Source organism: Geotrypetes seraphini, chromosome 8 (assembly GCF_902459505.1).
Source record: "Geotrypetes seraphini chromosome 8, aGeoSer1.1, whole genome shotgun sequence".
NCBI lineage: Eukaryota > Metazoa > Chordata > Amphibia > Gymnophiona > Dermophiidae > Geotrypetes > Geotrypetes seraphini.
Window position 1 is genome coordinate 89,252,934 of NC_047091.1, and position 20,988 is coordinate 89,273,921.

Sequence of the window (20,988 nt, forward strand, 5' to 3'; positions counted from 1 at the left end):
ACTCAGTTGATATTTGTTAGACTTAGGGGGTACTTGGCTTGAAGAAGTTGAGAAACACTGCTTTAGACCAGTGTATCACAAACTGTATGCCGCCTGAGATTTCAAGTATGCTACGAGATGCTGGGGAGGAGGAGAGGGGCCAGTGCCGATTGAATGGCTACAGGACATGCCTCTCATGGCAAGAGACATGTCCTGTAGGCAGTCAGCTGCTGCCAGTGTCTCTCCTCCTCTCTGCATGTCATCTTTTGCAGCACCCCCTATTGGCAGCTCAGGGCCTCCACGGAGAGGGTGGGAGCCAGAAGGCCTTGAGCATGCGCAGAGGCCCTGCATAGATCAGCGGCAGGCTCTTTCCGCACCGACACACACATGTCCTGTGGATTGGTGCGTGCTGGTATCTGCTCGAGGTAAGGATTTTTTATTTTTTTTTGGGGGGGGGGCTGTGGGTGTGTGTGCGAAGCTAGCTCCTGGGGTGGAGGGCTCACATATAGTCAACGCTCGGTTTGTGAGTCAAAGTTTGCAGGAATGTTTTGCTTGCAAACCGAGGTTTGACTGTACTTTGACTGCTGATATTGTCAACTGCATAGGCCTCCTTAAGCATAGCTTGGACTCAGGGCAAGAAGCAGATGGAGAGTGTGATAGAGAGAGATATCACAGCTCAGGACCACTGCCTGCTTCTGCCACTTCAGGGCTTGAGGGAAAGAGGAAGGCTTTGTGGCTCAGGACCACTGCCATGATAATGCTTCGGGATAAGGGGGGGAAGGAATTGCAAGTGTGTTAGACAAGGTTTCCAACACACTCTCAATTAACCAGAAATAATTATCCGGTATTCACCAATCCCCGTGGGTGCCGGACAACTGAGATACTACTGTAACATTCTTATTTCAAGAGGTAAAATTCTTAAAGAGAAATTCAGACAGGAAATAGATCAACAGCAACCCAGTACTTAAAAGGACTCGTAAATGTTTATTTCACATTTGCATTGTTTTTGTAACATGGGGAAAAATGGGATGTGAAACTCCAGGTCTTGTCTTCCAGATCCAAGCAAAAACCTGAAAGAAAAAAAAACAAACAAACAGTTATAAGCATAGGACTTTAACTGGTTATTGTGTATCCTAGCTCAGTGGTTCCCAACCCTGTCCTGGAGGACCACCAGGCCAATCAGGTTTTCAGGATAGCCCTAATGAATATGCATGGAGCAGATCTGCATGCCTCTCACTTCCATTATATGCAAATCTCTCTCATGCATATTCATTAGGGCTAGCCTGAAAACATGATTGACCGGTGGTCCTCCAGGACAAGGTTGGGAACCAGTGTCCTAGCTGCAATCAGTAAACATGACCACCACAAAAAATGTCTGGCTGGCCAAGTGAAGATTGGAGAATTACACCAGTAGAGTGCAGGCCGACAACCCCTACCACATTTAAGGAAATCCTATCCTGAAATCAGGAAACTGATTTCAGGATGTCCCTCAGATGTAGGTGGCACCTTTAGGAGCCCAGTGTTATTCAGGAGCCACTGGTACAGAAAGAAGTGAGACTGTGCCCTCCCAAGATTTTGACACTTTGAAAAGTAATAATAATAATAACAACTTTATTTTTGTATACCGCCATACCCCGAAGAGTTATAGGCGGTTCACATTAGTTAAACAGAGATTACAAGTGGTTACATATCAAATTGATCATAGAGTAGTTGAACAGAGATTACAAGTGATTACATATCAAATTGATCATAGAGTTGCGAACAGCAAGGAGAGAAGTAGTGGGAAGAGGAGGGAGAACAGGGGGGGCGAGGATCAAAAGGGGGGGGGAAGAGGATTGGAAAGGGCATTAAGGGTCTTGGTCTCGGAATAGGTGAGTTTTGAGTAATTTTCTGAAGTCGAGGTATTTGTGGGCCTTGAGGACCATTTGGGCTAGCCAGGGGTTTAGTTTGGTGGCCTGGAAGGCGTAGGTTTTGTCTTGGAATTTTTTAGAGTGGCATAGTTTTAGGGAGGGGAAGGCGAAGAGTTGAATTTTACAGGAGTACTTGTAGCTGTGGTTAAGGGTGAAGTGGGGGGTGATGTAGCTTGGGGATAAACCAGATATAGTCTTGTAACAAAAACAGGCGAATTTGAATATGATTCTGGATTCTAGTGGGAGCCAGTGTAGTTTATGGTAGAAAGGGGTGATATGGTCCCATTTTTTCAGGCCAAATATGAGGCGGACAGCGGTGTTCTGGATCATCCTTAGTCTCCTGATGGTTTTCTTTGTGGAGCCTAAGTAGATGATGTTGCAGTAGTCCAGTAAGCTGAGGATGGAGGATTGTACTAAGAGGCGGAATGAAGAGTCGAAGTATTTTTTTATGGTGCGGAGTTTCCATAGTATCGAGATACTTTTCCTGACAGTGATATCAGTGTGTTTCTCGAGGGATAGATGTTTGTCCAGTGTTACTCCCAGAACTTTTAAGGTTTGTTCAAGGGGGAATGTGGATCCTTTCACTTGAATTGTGGTGTCTTTGATTTTGTCATTGGGGGTTGCTAGGAAGAATTTTGCTTTGTCTGGGTTTAGTTTTAGTCTAAAGGATAGCATCCAGAGTTCTATCTGACTAATTATGCTTGTGAGGGAGTTGAGGAGTTCTTGAGTGAAACTGGTTAGAGGGATGACTATGGTAATGTCATCTGCGTATATAAAGAATTTTAGCTTGAGGCTTTGCAGGAGGTTTCCTAGGGAGGTGAGGTAGATGTTGAACAGGGTGGGGGACAGGGGGGAGCCCTGTGGCACACCGCAGGAGTTTTCCCATGGGTAGGAGAGAGAGTCATTTTTGAATACCCTGTAAGATCTGTTCCGTAGGAACCCATTGAACCAGTTAAGGACCTGGCCGGAGATGCCAATGTAGGCAAGGCAGTCTAGGAGAATGTCGTGGTCGACTAGATCGAATGCACTGCTCAGGTCCAGTTGTATAATCAGGGCACTGGTTCCCCGGCTGAAGAGTGTGTGTATGTGGTCTAGGAGGGAGGCTATGATGGTTTCGGTGCTGTGGTTGGAGCGAAAGCCTGATTGGTTGTCATTTAGGATATCAAATTTTTCTAGGTATGTGGTAAGTTCGGCGTTTACCACCCCTTCTGCTATTTTGGTGAATAGCGGGATACTAGCGATAGGTCTGTAGTTGGATGGGGAGCTAGATGGTTCTTTCTTGTTTTTTATGATGGGAGTTATTGAAATGTGGCCTTGTTCTGCTGGGAAACTGCCAGTGGTTAGTAATAGGTTAACCCATGCTAACATATTGGCTTTAAAATGGATTGGAGCAGTTTTCATAATGTTGGGGGGGCAGGTATCCAGTCTGCAGAAGGAGTTTGAATATTTGTTAAAATATGTGTTGAAGGTTGGCCAGTTGATATTTGTGAATTGATTCCAGCTTAGGTCAGTTCTGGATCCTGGGTCTAGTTTGGGCCTGTCTGAGTTGAGAAGGATTGGGAAGTCCCCGTGGGGTTTGGCTGGGGCAGATATCGATGATCTTAATTTTTGTATCTTAGTGTTAAAGAAGTCTGCAAGGGTGTTAGCGGTTAAGGTGGATTCGTTAACGCAGGTGTTGGCGAGAGTTTCGAGGTTGTAGAGGTCGTTGACCAGTTTGAAAAGGTTGCTGCTGTTGTTTGAAACATTTCCAATTTTATGGGCATAGAAATTTTTTCGTTTGTTCTTGGTAAGGTTTTTGTAGTTTTTTAGTTTGAGTCTCCATGTAGTTCTGTGTTCTTGGGCACCAGATTTAATCCATTGTCTTTCTGATCTTCTTAGGTCCCTTTTTGCCTGTAATAGCTCCGAATCAAACCATCCGTCCTGGATTGGAGATCTAGTTCTGCGTGTTTTTAAGGGGGCAATTTCGTCTAGGATTTTTGTGCTGTCTTTGATCCAAGAGGTCATAATTTGATCCGTTTCTTCGTTTTGTTTTGAGAGAGATTCGTAGAGGGGCCAGAATTCAGCCGGATCGATTTTACCTCTGGTGGTATGAGTTTTGGTGTTTTTTGATGTTCTGTTTTTAGTGGCTTTTTGTTGGCATTGGATGGAGAAGTGGCATAGTTTGTGATCCGACCATAGGGAGTCTGTCCAGCTGTTCTGTTTCCAGTAAAATTTAGGGGTGGCTGGTTCTTTGGTGGAGAATGTCACTAGGTCTAATTGATGGCCTCTTTGGTGGGTTGTGATGGGCGGGGGCTTGAAGTAGCCTAGTTGCGAGATTAGTAGCCAAAAGTCAGATATGTCTGGAAGGTCTGTTTGCTCTAGGTGAATATTGATGTCTCCGCATAGAAGGTTGTATGGACTTGCTAAAGAGTTGGAGAGTAGAAATTCAGCGAAGTCCTCCTTGGCTAGGGTCCATTTTTTTGGAGGGATATAACACAGCGTGATTGTTAAGGAGGCTAAGGATTCTGAGGTTAGGGAGGCGGCTAGCATTTCTAGATTGGGGGAGGATTTGGTGTTGAGTGTGGTGCAATTTAGGTGGTCTTTGAAGATTATTGCTAGTCTGCCTCCTCTTCCCCAGGTTCTAGCTTGGGACAAAATCTTGAAGCCTGGGGGAAGACAGTCTTTGATAATGATGTCTGTGTCTGATAACAGCCAGGTTTCGGTGAGTAGAACGAAGTCGGGATTGGTTTCGGTGAGCCAGTCTTTAATGAGAATGGATTTATTTCTCATCGATCTTATATTTAGGTAGAAACCTTGAAGGTTTTGAAGGTTGGTGGGGTCGATAGGAGAGTAGTGGAAGTAAGCTAGTTTTTTCAGTGATCTTTGTTTTTTTAGGCGAGGTTTGGTTGGTCTGTGGGGTGGTGGGGGGTGGGCTTATGTTGGGGGAGTCATGTGGAGAGTGGGTGTATGAGATTTGGTTTTTACCGTGCAGAATGTGGAGTAGTGGACTGGGATGTGGGCGGGGTATATTGGGTCGGCTGTGCAGATCCTGATGGAGATGAGATAAAGTATGAGCAGTGTAGCACATTGATGAGGGTTTGGCCAAGCCATGTTGGGGCGCTTGATGGTTTTTGTTTTTTTTTTGTTCGGGTTTGATTGGGTTGAAAGGGAGTTGCAAGGCTGAAGAAGGCAGAAGGGGTAGCAGTGTTGTGACAGGCTGGAAGAGATGTTACGTGCTGTTAAGTAGTTGCTGAGGGTTGGTGCAAATGCTTAAGAATGCTGTAGGTATTTAACAAATGCTTACTAAAGCATGATGAGGGCTGGAAGAAAAGATGTTACATGCAATATTGAGTGACCTCGATATTGAGTGACCTGGAACAGCACATAAGGCAGCGACTCCTATGGCATGTGTCCACATGGCAGTACCTAAGGGGCAAACCCTGCCCCTTGGAGTATAGGGGAGAATTTGTTATAGTGTTTTATTTGAGTTTCCTGATGTGCCCACCAGAGGGAGGCAGCAGAAGGCCCAACCTAGAGCTGTGGGAGTACCCCGATAAAGGGGACTGATGGACAAACACATAACTAGTATCTAGTTCAGCTACATAGGTTATTTATCCTTCCTCCTCCTCAGGAGTAACCATCAGCTCACCAGAAAGAATACCTTCACTGATGCCTAGTATCCTCTGGTAGCTTCTAGAACTGTCACTGACTTGGTAGTTACTAAGAAGGATTTTGTAGTGGGCCCAGCTCCTTTTGCCATCTATGCAGGGTGATAAAAATCACCGATAAAAAAAAATTGGATTTATAAAATAAAATGTTTTCTTGAGGAAAAAAAATCTAAAGATAAGTTTTCTATTTAAGATCAGTCCAAAAGTTATTCACCATAAAATAAGGATTAGTTTTTAATTATGAAGCAATGAATAAATTTTTTGGTAAATGAATTCCATTAATCCATTCATAATGTTACAGGTAATATGTCTATCTAGAAGATATCACAGATGCTTGTTTTGCATTTCTCAAAACTGTGAATTTGTGTTTGCAAAGATAACATACTTCTTCACAGCAAAATTGTTATAAAATATAGAGTTAAAAAAAAGACCTTATCCCCATTGTTCCTTTGGAAATTGACGCTTAAAGAATTAACACCTTAACCCAGTGTATTAAAAACTGTATGCCACGAGATACTGGGGAGGAGGTGGCGAGGCGCCTCTGTAGGCAGTAAGCCAGCGCCTCTTCTTCTCTCTGCGCCGCTTCCCTTCCAGCACCCCCCACTGGCGACTCAGGTCCTGTCTGGAAGGCCTTTGCGCATTAACATCCACGCACTTCCGGATGCTCTTGAACCATGGCAACCACGTTTATGTGCCATAGCTTTGCAAAGTTTGCGAGACACTGCCTTAACCTCTTAAATGCTAAGTTTATATCCGTACAAGGAGCAAAGTATGAGCAGGGAGGAGCAAGCAGTAAAAATGAAAGTGAAACTGTTTGAACAGAATACTCCACAGGTCATTCAAAAAATGAAACCATATGAAAATATTAAGTTTATACCAGCAAGAATGAGTCTTTCTGTAGAAAACTATAATTTAAATCAAGTCTGACAAGTGATTTAAATTATGATTTAAAATCAAACTCACTCTGCACCTATGCCCAAAAGTGACATTTTCAGTCTCTGAAGAGAAGGATGATCTCCCCTCAGCAGAATCAGTCTACTACTTTGCAGGATATTTGGACAGCGTTTACATATACTAAGTCCATGGTAACGTCCCAGATACAGCATCTCTGTGCTTTTACTCAAGAGACAGTTCAAAAACTCGAGGATATAGATTCTAAAAGAGCTTCTTTTATTAAGAGATTCTACAGAATAGAGTCACAATGATCGCTGTACAGCTTTCTTCCCATATTTCGACACAGTGATGCGCTAACAGTGTGGGGTGGCATTGATCCAACTCGAACACTATGGCTAATGCTAAGCCCACCCTTCAACTCCTGGTCTGTCCAATATGGTGACTGATGATAGGGGTAGTATATTCTATGACTTCAGTGGCTCTTGCAGTATAAGCTGACCATGGACTCCCACACTACTTCGTCTCGTGATGCCCCACTAACTTTATGAGACTCTGTATGCAGCAAAGGTCTACCAGTTTGGTGTTGACAAATTATAGATTAAAAGACAGCAGAGGGTTAAACCAGCTGACAACTGGGGAGAGCATCTTCCTGGGTGATGACATCACTGTCAGGTCATATTGTGATGTCATAGTCCAGTTGCTATGGTCCCTCATTAAATACACTGGTGTCTGGTAGTGAAAAGCTCCAGATGCTTTTGACTTATAGGTTGTAGGGTGTTGTGTAGCTCCACAGACTACTACTGCTTGCAAGAAATTATTTAAAATAATTTTATCTGATTTGGTTTTTAGATTTAGTTTCATTTCTGTAGGTCTGAACTGGGGTTTTTTTTGTATGATTTTATGTAAACCACCATGACCTGTATAGTTATAGAGGTATATCAGATCTTCTGAATAAACATAAATATGGGACTATCCTTTGCCTAGCGAGTGGAACAGGTAAGATTACAAATTGAGAAAAATGAAAGCAAAGACCATATGGACTAGTCTGACCATCCATGCCATCTACCATCTCTCTTCCTCTCCTTTAGCGATTCTATGTACCGTATATTCTCCAGAATGAAGCAGGGAGATCAGGCAAGTGCAGGGATTCCTGCCATCCGTGACCTCTCCCTTTTCCCTGTTTTGTTAGATGCAGCTCTCCCCTCACTCTCTCATACAAATTAAAAACAAATAAAAAAGCTTTAGACTTAAATCCCCCCCCCTAGAAGAGAGAGATTTTTCAACATTTTTTTTCTGCAGTTCTTTAAAAATAAATATAAAGAAAACCTACCCGAACACTCTCAAATAAGACTTCCCCAGAGCTAAACTCTCTGTATATACATACTTTTTTTTTTTTTAGCTCTGGAGAAGCAGACAAAACAATGGCACATGCAAATCAAAGTGATTTAAAGTGTCCTTAGCGCCAAAAAATTTAACCTTATTGACGCAAAAATAAAAATGTGGACAGAATAAAGGGGGATGAAGGGAAAAGAAATGCACCCTATACAAATATATATTGGAAAAGGGAAAACTGTCCCATTGTTCATGCTGAAAAAACTGGCCAAATGTTATCAAGTGGAAATTAAAACAAAACATATGGAAAAATATATAATCATTAAAAACTCCCACAAATGTATTCCTAAATATAACCCCACATGGTGCAGATTGATCAAATGGTAATTCAAACATTATACTACACCAGTCACCACGGATACATCTAGTGGGAAATAAAAATAAGAACCCTTAAAAACTACAATTGAAAAAGAAGCAAGGATTAGCGAAGGGAAGAAAGATGGTAAATATAAAATATCGGTGAAAAGGGGAGGCAACTGACAAACAGAAAATGCTTTAATAAAACAGAAAAAAGTAAAAGACTGGGATATAAGATATATTAATATCTCAACATATGTAACTGGATAGTGTGTTAAGATATAATTAAAAATAAACTCATAGTAAAAGATCATAGAATACACTGAAATCTATTTCTGAGTTTAACCCTGAAGGTTGCAAAAGTATTCAAGTGGTAAATCCAATGTTGTTCTAAACTGGTTAAATAAAGCTTTATTCGTCACTACAGCACCATCTAGTGCAGTGGTCTCAAACTTGCAGCCCAGGGGCAACATGCGGCCCATCAGATACTATTTTGAGGCCCTCGGTATGTTTATCATAATCACAAAAATAAAACAGTTTCTTGATCATATGTCTCTTTAGCTATAAATTACAATATTATTATTAAGACTTAGCCAAACGGAAAGATTTATAAACTACTAGTGTTTAAGCCCATTACATTAACGGGTGCTAGAATAGATGCCTTTCTGTCTTTCTCCTGCCCCCTGTCTGTTTCTTCCTTTCTTTCTGTCTCTCTCCCTGCCCCGTCTATCTTTTTTCTTTCTGTCTCTCTCCCTGCCCTATCTTTCTTTCTTTCTATCTTTCTTTCTCCCTCCCGCTATCTATCTTTATTTCTATCTTTTTTTCTTTCTGTCGCTCTCCCTGCCGAGACCCTTACTAAAGCCGCCTTCCAGCGGTGCCAGCTAAGGGATCCCTTGCCCTTTCCTCAATCCAGCTGTGGTCAGTTGCCCGCACACTCCTGGCAGGGGAGGGGTTCCTTTAGCTCTCGTTCGCTGAGGTGGTGGTGGGCCACCCCATCCATGCACTCTCTCTCTCCTACCTACACTCCAAATGCCTGCTTCTCTCACCAGCCCAAAACCTCTCTCTCTAGTGGCTATCCCATGTCTCTCTTCTCCTCACCAACCCAGGCCCCAACTCCCAAACAGGCATCTCTTTCCGCCCCCACCCAACTATCATTCTCCTCCTTGTCCTCCACCCTCATCTCATGATTGATTCCCTTGCTCCTGCCCCCAGCTGACCGTTAACCTGCCGTTTCCTTCTTCGGACAGATGGGAATGATCTCCCTCTTCCCCCAGGGGAGTTTACTTTGGGGGGGGGGGGGTCACAATCGCGGGCATCGGGAGTTTTTGTTGTTGCAAGCTCCCCTTTCCCCCTACATGCCAGCGATTATTGGGTTTTTTTTGTTTTTTTTTCGGCAGACAGAGAGGGCGGGAGGGGGTAGTGGCTGCCGTGGTGATCTGGCCGACTCCCTTGCCGAAGTTATTTTTCAGTTTAAAGGTGCCGTGGCGGTTCCTCTAACGATCCCCACCTGCATTAGAAGTCTTCTCTGAAGCAGGTGCGGCTCGTGACAGGAGCCGCCGCGGCACCTTTAAACTGAAAAATAACTCTGGCAAGGGAGCCGGCTAACTGGCAGTTCAAGTCGGAGCTTCGATCTGGCCTGCTCCTTGCTCGCCTTGCCGTATTGTATTTTTTAGTTGAAAGAGGAGGCAGCGGCTCCTCTCATGATCCCCACCTGCAGGCGGGGATCGTGAGAGGAGCCACCGCCGCGTCTTTCAACAAAAAAATACAATACGGCAAGACGAGCAGGGAGCAGGCCAGACCGAAAAACAGAACCCTAAGTGCGCATGCGCACTCCTACCTGCGGGTCCCTACAGCTCACAGAAAACCGGCGCACGCAGTAGGAGTGCGCTTGCGCGGCTTAGGGTTTTATTACATTAGATAAAGAGTTTTATCTCATGCAAAATTGTCATTTCTTTAATAAGACATTAACTATTTATTTCTGAGGCCCTCCAAGTACCTACAAATCCAAAATGTGGCCCTGCAAAGGGTTTGAGTTTGAGACCATTGATCTAGTGTGAAAACACTTAAAACACAAATAACTTAAAACCTTTGGTGAGTACTTGAATTTTTAACCTCAGGTGTTTGTCCTATTAGTAAAACTGAAATATTCATTTTTCACAGCAATACATTTTTGTACAGTATAACCTCTCTCGATGTTGCAATATTCTTGTTCAACTCTGCATATTTTCTTGAAGCACTTGATACTTTTTTGGGATTTTCGGGCAGTTTCTTTTTGTGGCTGCAGCCATCATACTTGTGCACAACTCAACGTGACTTGCATTTATGTGATTCTCGTGATAATCATTTAAACAAAGCCTTTTCTTTTCTTTACTATTAAGGCTCTTCATTGTGTGCTGCTGTAATTCTTACATACATGTTACTGGGTTTTAATTTCCAAGCATTTTATATCTACAGTGCTCCCCCGCAAATTTGCGGTATTTTCCAAACATGAATGACCGGGCAGCTGGAGCGCCGGCGAGTGATGGAAATTACTCGCAGTATGCTTCAACTGCCTCTTCCTGTGCTAAAGTCAGGCCTCACCAATCAGGAGCTGCAAGGGAGTTATTTCCATCCTGGGCTCCCCTGTAAATCCAATACCTTTGGCTGCTGCTGCAAGGGAAATCTGAATGGAATCCTCCTCTCCTTCTTGATTTGCATTAGAGAATGACACGGGGAAAAAATCTGTCCTCGTCACTGCACCGTCCCCGGCCCACCATCCTCTGCACCGTCCCGTCACCGCCGTTCCCTTCACCACCCCGTCACCGCCACTGCCATCCCCTTCACCGCCCCGTCACCGCCATCCCCTTCACCGCCCCGTCACCGTTCCCGCAGCATCCATATAAGCCTCAGTACTGCGAAGCACCATGAAGACAGAAGAGAATCCTGCCACCAATACTACTACTACTGCACTGAGAATCTGTTTCAGTGCCTCTGCCCTGCAGTAAAAACAGAACATAAAATAAATCAATTGACTTGTCCTCCCTTGCAATGATGTGTCCCCCATAAGAACATAAGCAGTGCCTCCGCCGGGTCAGACCACAGGTCCATCCCGCCCAGCAGTCCGCTCCCGCGGCGGCCCAAAACAGGTCAAGACCTGTCTGAATCATCAGAAGGGGCTCCCTTGCCACCTTGGTTTCCCATTTAAGTCCTGCCTTCCTATCGAAGTCCTAGCCCTCCGGTCTTGCACATGCACGACCAGGTTAGTTTATACTCATTACCTGATTTACTTCCTATACTTGTGTTACCTCCCAGCTCCTCCCTCAGTATCCCACGATCCCTTTATCCCTCAGGAATCCATCCAATCCCTGTTTGAATCCTTGTACCGTATTCTGTCTGATCACTTCCTCCGGTAGCGCATTCCAAGTGTCCACTACCCTTTGGGTGAAAAAAAACTTCCTTGCATTTGTTTTGAACCTATCTCCCTTCAGTTTCTCAGAATGTCCCCTCGTATTTGCTGTCCCCTTCAGTCTAAAGAATCTGTCCCTATCCACCTTCTCTATGCCCCTCATGATCTTGAAAGTCTCTATCATATCTCCCCTGAGCCTCCTTTTCTCCAGAGAGAAGAGCCCCAGCCTATCCAGCCTCTCGGCATATGAGCAGTGTTCCATCACCTATAGCTTGAATCAGGTCAATTGTGCACACTAAAAATGCAGGTGGATCTGGAACGTGAGTGCAGGCAGGCAGTGATACAAAAACAGCAGACACCCAACCGATTGCAGTGTCCCGCCATCTCCCTCCCTCCATCTCACCTTAGATGTAGAGTATGCCGGCTTTCTTTTTCGCCCAGCCGCACGTGCGGGTGCTCATTTGTTCAATATTCTCTTCTGATGCAACCGGAAACAGGAAGTTGTAAGAGAGGAAAAGATTGATCAACTCGAGCAGCTGCGCAAGCGCAGCTTTTTGAACGCGTGTGGCTGGGCGAAAAAGAAAGCTGGCATACTCTACATCAGTGTTTTTCAACCTTTTTACACCCGTGAACTGGCAGAAATAAAAGAATTATTTTGTGGACCGGCAAACTACTAGGACTAAAATTTTAAAACCCTGTTTCCGCCCCATCTCCGCAAGCTTAGATGACTTTTTAAAATATGCAATGTCACCTCAGTAACTATAGAAAAATAGACAAATATAGTTCAAAATATAGACAGCAGATATAACTTCTCAAAACTGACACATTTTGATCACTAAATTGAAAATAAAATCATTTTTCCTACCTTTGCTGTCTGGTGATTGATTTCATGAGTCTCTGGTTGCGTTTCCTTCTGTCTGTGTATCCTTTCTTTCATTTCTTTCTTTCTGCACTCAGGCCTAAGAATTGTCCCTTTCTATTCCCTCCCTCTTTCCTTCCTATGTCCTTAGTGCCCCCGGTGCCTCCTTCCCATGTCTTTAGTGCCCCCAGTGCCTCCTTCCCATGTCCTTAGTGCCCCTTTCTGTCTTTAGTGCCCCCAGTGCCTCCTTCCCATGTCCTTAGTGCCCCTTCCTGTCTTTAGTGCCCCTTCCTGTCTTTAGTACCCCCAGTGCCTCCTTCCCATGTCTTTAGTGCCCCTAGTGCCTCCTTCCTATGTCCCTCTCACTGCCTTCTACACTTTGTCCCACCCCCACCCCCGAATCCTGCCTGCCTACCTTTCTCCCTCCCTAGCCAAAGCCAGCCTGCTGCCTCCCTGCCGCTCAAAAAAAAAAAGCCTCCTTCCTTTTCCCCTGCTCTTACTGCCATGCTCATGCTGCAGTACTAAAGCCGACAGGAAGTCTTTCCGACTCAATTCTGATGTTGGAGAGGACGTTCTGGGCCAGCCAATCGCTGCCTGGCTGGCCCAGAACGTCCTCTCCGACGTCAGAATTGACGTCGGAAAGACTTCCTGTCGGCTTTAGTACTGCAGCATGAGCATGGCGGTAAGAGCAGGGGAAAAGGAAGGAGGCTTTTTTTTTTTCGCGCGGACCGGCAGAAATACAACCGTCGGTAAGGAGGAGGGAGGGAGATGGCGGGGACCATGCGATCCTTAATTGCCTCACTGCGGGGACAAGTCCATTCACCGCTCCACGGGGCGGTGAATGGCCTCGTCCCCATCCCACAGAGGACACTATTTTTTCTTCCCCGTTTCGGCAGGCTACCCGCGGCTAGCCGTGGGTAACCCGCCACCGTGTCATTCTCTAATTTGCATCCTCTCTCCCTCTTGATTTGCATCCAGTTCCTCCACCTATAATGCCGACATAACCTCCTGGCCCAACTCAGACTCAAATCCGTGAGTCTGGAAGGGGAGTTTGCAGGGGAGCATCATGGGCCAGCCCAGCCTCCAATGCTGGTTCTATGGCCACAGGACGCTGCAGTGGTCTTTGCTCCTCCGAAGACAAGATGGCGCCCTCACTGGAGTGTTTGCACGCCTCAGTCTGTTTGCCTCCTCCTGCCAAGGATTCATCCGGGTTCTGTGTTTGGGCGGAGTGAAGCACTAACGCATCCATCGGGCCGGTAAGTGATATAGATTCCTCCGGGAAAACCCAGACATTAGATTTGCGTTTTACCATCGAAATGGCACTGAAAAAGCACAGTTACTTACCGTTAACAGGTGTTATCCAGGGACAGCAGGCAGCTATTCTCACATATGGGTGACGTCATCGACGGAGCCCGGATGCGGACGCCTCACAAGCAGATTTGCTTGAAGAAACTCGAAGTTTCGAGTCGCCCGCACCGCGCATGCGCGAGTGCCTTCCCGCCAAGCACAGGGCCCATCTCCTCAGTTCAGATAGCTAGCAGAGAAGTCAACCAGGGGAGGTGGGTGGGTTGTGAGAATAGCTGTCTGCTGTCCCTGGATAACACCTGTTACAGTAAGTAACTGTGCTTTATCCCAGGACAAGCAGGCAGGTATTCTCACATATGAGTGATCTCCAAGCTAACCAGAATGGGATGGTGGGAGTGTTGGCAATTTAGGAGGATAAATTTTGTAATACTGTTTGGCCAAACTGTCCATCCCGTCTGGAGAAAGTAACCAGACAATAGTGAGAAGTGAAGGTATGAACCGAGGATCAAGTAGCAGCCTTGCAAATTTCCTCAATAGGTGTAGATCTGAGGAAAGCTACCGAAGCTGCCATAGCTCTGACTTTATAGGCTGCGACTCTACTGTGAAGAAGTAATCCAGTCTGGGCATAGCAGAAAGAGATGCAAGCCGCCATCCAATTGGAGATGGTACGCTTAGAAATAGGATGTCCCAACTTATTTGGGTCGAAGGAAACAAAAAGTTGAGGAGCAGTTCTGTGGTTTGGTGCGTTCCAAGTAGAAGGCCAAAGCACGTTTACAGTCCAGAGTATGAAGAGCTGATTCTCCAGGGTGAGAATGAGGCTTTGGAAAAAACACTGGAAGTACGATGGGATTGGTTGAGATGAAATTCTGAGACCACTTTAGGTAGGAATTTCGGATGAGTACGAAGAACAACTTTGTCATGATGAAACACCGTGAATGGTGGGTCAGTAACTAAAGCTTGCAGCTCACTGACTCGTCGAGCAGAAGTGAGGGCAACGAGAAACACTACTTTCCAAGTGAGATACTTCAGATGAGCCTTATCAATTGGTTCAAATGGAGGCTTCATGAGTTGAGTAAGGACAACATTGAGGTCCCAAACCACAAGAGGTGGTTTGAGAGGAGGTATGACATTGAAAAGTCCTTTCATGAATCTGGAAACCACCAGATGAGCAGAGAGGGGTTTCCCTTCAATAGGCTGATGGAAAGCCACAATTGCACTGCGATGGACTCATATAGATGTAGACTTGAGGCCAGAATTGGATAAGTGCAAAAGATAGTCCAAAACAGAAGATAAGGAGGAATGCCGAGGCTCCTTATGATGAGAAAAACACCATGTAGAAAATCTAGTCCATTTTTGGTGATAGCATTGTCTAGTTGTAAGCTTTCTAGAAGCTTCTAAAACGTCTCTTACAGATTGAGAAAACTGAAGAGGGGTTATGTTCAGAGGTACCAGGCTGTCAAGTGTAGAGACTGCAGGTTGGGATGAAGCAGAGATCCTTGACTCTGTGTAAGCAGAGAAGGAAAAACTGGTAGAAGGTATGGCTCCCTGCTGCTGAGTTGAAGTAGAAGGGAGTACCAGGACTGTCTCGGCCACCGAGGAGCGATTAGAATTATGGTGGCATGATCGTTCTTCAATTTGACCAGAGTCTTGAGAATGAGAGGGAATGGAGGAAATGCATAGAGGAATAGATTTGTCCATTCCAGAAGAAAAGCTTCTGCCTCGAGGCGGTGAGGAGAATATATCCTGGAGCAGAACTGAGGCAGTTTGTAGTTGTGGGGAGCCACAAAGAGGTCTATCTGTGGCATTCTGCACTGTGAAAAAATGTGATGAAGAGGCGAGGAATGGAGAGTCCATTCGTGAGGTTGCAGTAGACGACTCAAGTTGTCCGCCAAGCAATTCTTTGCCCCTTGAATGTAGACAGCTTTGAGGAAGGTGTTGTGGCGGATTGCCCAGTCCCAAACCTCCAGAGCTTCTTGACAAAGGGAGGCAGACCCTGTCCCTCCCTGTTTGTTGACATAATATATTGCAACTTGGTTGTCCGTCCGAACGAGGACTACTGTGTCGTGAAGTAGATGTTGAAAAGCATGGAGAGCTTTGAGGATCGCTGAGTTCCAACTGATTGATATGACACTGACGATCTGTACTGGTCCAGAGGCCTTGAGTACGGAGACCATCGAGATGAGTACCCCAAGCATAGGTCGAAGAATCTGTCGTGAGGACCTTCTGATGAGGGGGCGTTTGAAAAAGCAAGCCTCTGGAAAGATTGGAAGAGAGCATCCACCAACGGAGAGACTTCTTCAAGGAAGGAGTGACTGAAATGTGTCGAGAAGGAGGGTCGCAAACTTGCATCCATTGAGATGCCAGGGTCCACTGAGGAATTCTGAGGTGAAGTCTGACAAAAGGAGTCATGTGTACTGTGGAGGCCATGTGACCTCGAAGTACCATCATGTGTCTCGCTGAGATGGAAGTGTGGGTAGACACTGTATGACAGAGTTGAAGAAGAGCTTCCAGATGTTGTTGTGGAAAGAATACTTTGAGTTGGACAGTGTCCAGAACAGCTCCAATGAATTGTAGAGTCTATGAGGGCTGAAGTTGAGATTTGGGAAAGTTGATTTCGAATCCCAAACTTTGTAGGAACCAGGTAGTCTGTTGGGTCGCTACAATAACCCCTTGAGACATGGAATCTTTGATGAACCAGGTCCTTCTCACTCTCTGCCAGCCGGGTAGTATCATCTGCATATCTCAGATTGCTGATGGTTCTTCCACCTATTTTCACCCAAACACTCAAATCATCTAAGTCCAGCTTCCTCATGATTACTTCTGCATAGAGGTTGAAAAGAAAAGGAGAGAGGATGCATCCTTTTATTCTTTCTTGAGAGGATGCATCCATTATTCCTTCTTGATCTTGAACTATTCTGTATGTCCACACCTAGTTTGCATTGTAGCTTCCTGATCATAGTAGAGTGATCTGATTAACTTGATCAGGTGCACTGGCACTCCCACTTCACTCAGTGCTTTCCAAAGCTTGTCATGCTCAACACAGTCAAAAGCCTTGGTATAATCAAAGAAGCAAAGGCAGAGCTTCTTTTGGTACTCCCTCGTCTTTTCTATGATCCACCTCAAATTTGCGATGTGATCATGGGTGCCTCTGCCCTTATGAAATCCAGCTTGAGCATCAGGAATTTCTCAATGAAGGATGTTGCCCAAGTGCCTCTGGATGATCTTTAGAAGCACTCCACAAAGGAAAACTCAACCCCATACAGAGATTTTTTAGTGGAAGCCGAAACACGGACCGAGTTGGGTCCAAAGATATAAGCAAAAGGACTCTATATAAGGCTTGGTGTTCTATATGTGGTATGTTTTTATAATAATTTTTAATAAATTATGATTGTTCTAGAGATGCACAGTCCCTTCCCCACTTGTTTTCTATTATGATATTTAGAAGCACTTTGCTGGCGTGGGTGATCAGGGCGATTGTTCTATAGTTGAGTCCTTGATGTTGCTGTTCTTCAGCCATGGGATAAAAACTGGTCTTTTCCAGAATGCATTTATGATACTCGTGGGATGCATATTTCTCTTTTTTCTGCACTATAGACTGCTACCAGGGAATCAATTTCAGAGTGCCTGCTCCTGCTATCCAGACAACATGCAGACCACTTTCTCTTGCCAACAGTTTAGAGTTATCTGAAGTTTAGTCATTATGTCAAACTAGGTGTAAGGGAGTTTGAAATACAACAAAATATAAAACTAAGCTGCCATTAGAAAGGCAAATGTTACCTGGATGCGCTTGTCAGCTCATCGTAACCTCCTTGCCTCACGCTCAGATTCCAGCAGTGTCAGGACATCCCCCTCACGCACGGGGCCCTTCACATTCCGGATGATTGATCGGTTGCTGTCATCCATAAATTCCACACGAACCTGTAAGAAAAACAGGATGATGCATTATCTATAATCAACAATCCTTTTTGCATTGATATCAGAGGCCAGGCGAGTGCTTTTAATCCACATTTATCAGAAAACAAGACAAATCATGTAATCAACATTACCATACATAGAGTGATTGATTATAAACTCAGGGGCAAATTCTATAAAAGTGTCCCGATTGAAGGCATCGGTAGGCATCCTACCGCTGTCTAACCAGCCAATTGGGACACGTGTATTCTAACCCCCCCCCCCCCCCCCGAGGCAGGCTGCCTATAATATAGGTGTCTGTCACTGGTGCAGGAAGGCGCCTAGGGACACTTAAGCTCGCCCAAGGCTGGGCATGGGCATGCTTTCGCCCAAAGTGGCCTTGGGCGAGCTTAAGCAGCCCTAGGTGTCTCCCTAGTGCCAAGATAGGCACCTGAAATGTAGGCCAACAAAAAAATGGTCTACATTTCAAATAGACACGGCCACTATGCTGATGGCAGCAAAGAAATCTCACTGCCACAATCAGCTGAGAGGCTGTGGTAGGGATCTCACCCCCCATGAAGTTGGCCGACAGGAGGGATGCCCACTCCCTTCCACTGCCACCCCTTGAACCCCTCCCCCCATGACACTGTCTGCGGCAAGCGGGATGCCCACTCCCCAGACATTCCCCAACATACTCGACATTCTCCAAAAAGCATTGCATACAGAATTTCCCTCTCAATGTGCACCAGGACTAGCTTGCCACATATACTAACTAAATCAGTTCCTTATACCTTGTTTAGCTGTATAAAACTTGCCTTGAGTTTAGCCTCCTATTTGTTAATCCCAATACAGTCTGTACCATCCATCTTGTCCCCATCTAATAACTGCATTTGATCTCTTGGCTATAGAAGTTGTCACACCTCTTCTACAAAAAGCACATTGGTTACCAATCTCACATAGAATAATTTATAAAATCGCACAGATAACCTTTAAAATCCGACAAACTAACGCACTAATATTCCTGGATCGTCTTCTGATACCATATTCTCCAGTTAGGACACTTAGATCGACAGAACAACATTTGCTGATTATCCCATCTTTAAAAGTAATAGGTACCAAGAGATCTACTATTTTTTTGGTTATAGCACCTCAGCTCTGGATTAACTTAATTTACTTACTTGTAGAATCCTCACTAGAAAAATTTAAAAGCTCTTTAAAAAGTTACCTGTATAAGGACACTTTTGAGATATAGATAGGCTAATTCATCTATTATTAACGCCTATGCTCTAAAACTTAATTTTAATCTGACCTTACATATAGGTTGCAATCTCCTTTACCTTCTCCTTTAGGCTTAGCCATGTTTTTAAAATTATTCTTTGTTACCTTCCAGATATTTTTTTTCCCTAAATATATCTTCATTTAAAGATTGTAGTTCATCCCTCTCTCCTTTTGTATTTGTAATTCTTGTACTTATACACTGTACTTTTATTTGTAGAAAACTTTTATTTTTGTCTCCTAATTGTCATACACACTGAAGCACTTGACATTGCGTGTACAACAAATTTTTAATAACTTGAAACTATTATAGAAACTTGAAACTATTATAGAAAAGCATTAGTATCATACCTATGTTATTTGAATGATCTGATTTGTGCTTATTAGATGCTGCATAAGTATCATTTCTCCTTTTAGCATTATTATATATCTCAATTGAATTTCAGTGCACTTAAGAAATATATTTTTGAAACTGTTTCATGGTAGTTTATTACCATATATCACAATGGAAACAAGTCCACTTATCAACAGATCAACAATATATTCAGGACTTGTATACAAAATACCTATATGTTTTTCTTTACCAAACAGCTCTCAGATACCTGCACTGTTAAATCATGCTAGATTTTCCTAACGACTTATGCAGGCAAAGGATATCTTTCATTGAGCTCTATGTTTTATAAAAAAGTGCTGATGCTTTGTACAATAAACTTAAATAAAGTGTTATAGTGCTACTAATATAACTGGAACTGGCACTTATCTTATAATGCCTTCCGTTGTAGACAAATTTAACTCATTATGCCCAACGGAACCTGTTTTGCCTTACTGTCGGCTTCTTCAGGGATTTAATCATAGGCTACAACAGTTGAGAAATTCATTTTTTGAAGTTTTATCTGCTTGAAGTTAATCCATGCGTTTAGTAGTTAGTAAAATCTGCACACTTGCGCTTTTATGGGAACAATTGATGAATAATTGATGAGTAAGTTCTTAAGTGCATGCATGGCGTCTGGTCAGGGTCAGCGCCATTTTGCTTCACAAACGCGAGCAAAGCTGCCCAGTGAGTAACTGCGAGAACTGACGACAGCCATTCAGATAGCGGCACGGGCCCGAGGAAGCGTGGAAAGCTTGCACCTGACTTCCACGCTCCTAACCTGTACGCTGCTAGCAAGGGAGGGAAACACACTGGACCACCAGGTACTACAGCGGTGGCGGGCGGAAGGGTGTTTTAAAAAGGGGCAGCGGCAGGGAGGGGGTTGTTTTAAAAGTACTAGGGGGTACGGGGATTTTGTGCTGGTCCAAGAAAAAGACAGAGAATAACCACAGTATTCTTTACCAGCACATCAAGTTATCTGAGACTGAAATACTCCTCCCACCCAAGTAGAGTTTTACCTGGGTACACTGGCCCTGTGATCCAGTCCTGCCCAGCACCTTGGTGACCTAAAAGGGGGGAAAAAAAGAGCATTAGCAGGAATAGCATCTAGCTCACATTAGGGTCTGGTAACTACACATCAAATAGTTTGGCCAAGCTGAACGTTTTCCACTTCTCCAGTTTCAAATTTTGAGCTAGTTCGTTACCCACTGCACCCCTACCACCAGCACACTAGGTGATCCTCTAGGATTGAGTTTAAGATTAAGCAGTCAAAAAGGCAGCACAGCCACAACAGCAGGAAGGAATTGTCTAATAACCCATTTACTTGGATAAATAGCATACATATATGAAACAAAATTCAATAAACATACGAAATCTATACAGATGTTATTATATAAATTCAGAACGGAAGGCACAGGGATAATCGTTATCATGAAGCCGAATTATCAATATTTCAGGAAGAAGGGCCTGAAAAACAATTAAAGAGTGGAGAATACAGTGAACTTAATATATTTACACAGGCCCAGGACCCTCCTCTCTACTCATTAGCGGGTCTTGTCCCCTTTCCCTAGGGTCCTCTCCTCACGGTCACCGTACCTCCCTCTTCCCCGGTGCACTCGCTCCTTCCCGCGGGACTCCCCTTCCCTTACATTAATCTGGGCCCACACTTACTCGCGCCAGTTTAATCGGCTGCACGCGGTTTGCTTCCATGATGGCGACCTCAAAGCAAAAAGAGAGTCACGTGGTCCTACAAGCAGCTTATGTACCGCTACGTAAAAAAAGGG

At 44.4% G+C, this 20,988-nt stretch overlaps 1 protein-coding gene across 1 annotated transcript; it reads right to left on the bottom strand.

Annotated features, from left to right (window-relative positions):
• Positions 1-943: 943 nt before the first annotated feature.
• On the bottom strand, positions 944-20,982 carry RPS28 (ribosomal protein S28). The gene is made up of 4 exons (XM_033955159.1): positions 20,876-20,982; positions 20,224-20,271; positions 17,446-17,586; positions 944-1,049 (listed from the first exon to the last, which is right to left on the bottom strand). Exons 1-3 carry the CDS (start codon positions 20,912-20,914, stop codon positions 17,464-17,466), a joined length of 210 nt encoding a protein of 69 aa, XP_033811050.1. The 5' UTR covers positions 20,915-20,982; the 3' UTR covers positions 944-1,049; positions 17,446-17,463.
• Between the last annotated feature and the right edge of the window lie 6 nt (positions 20,983-20,988).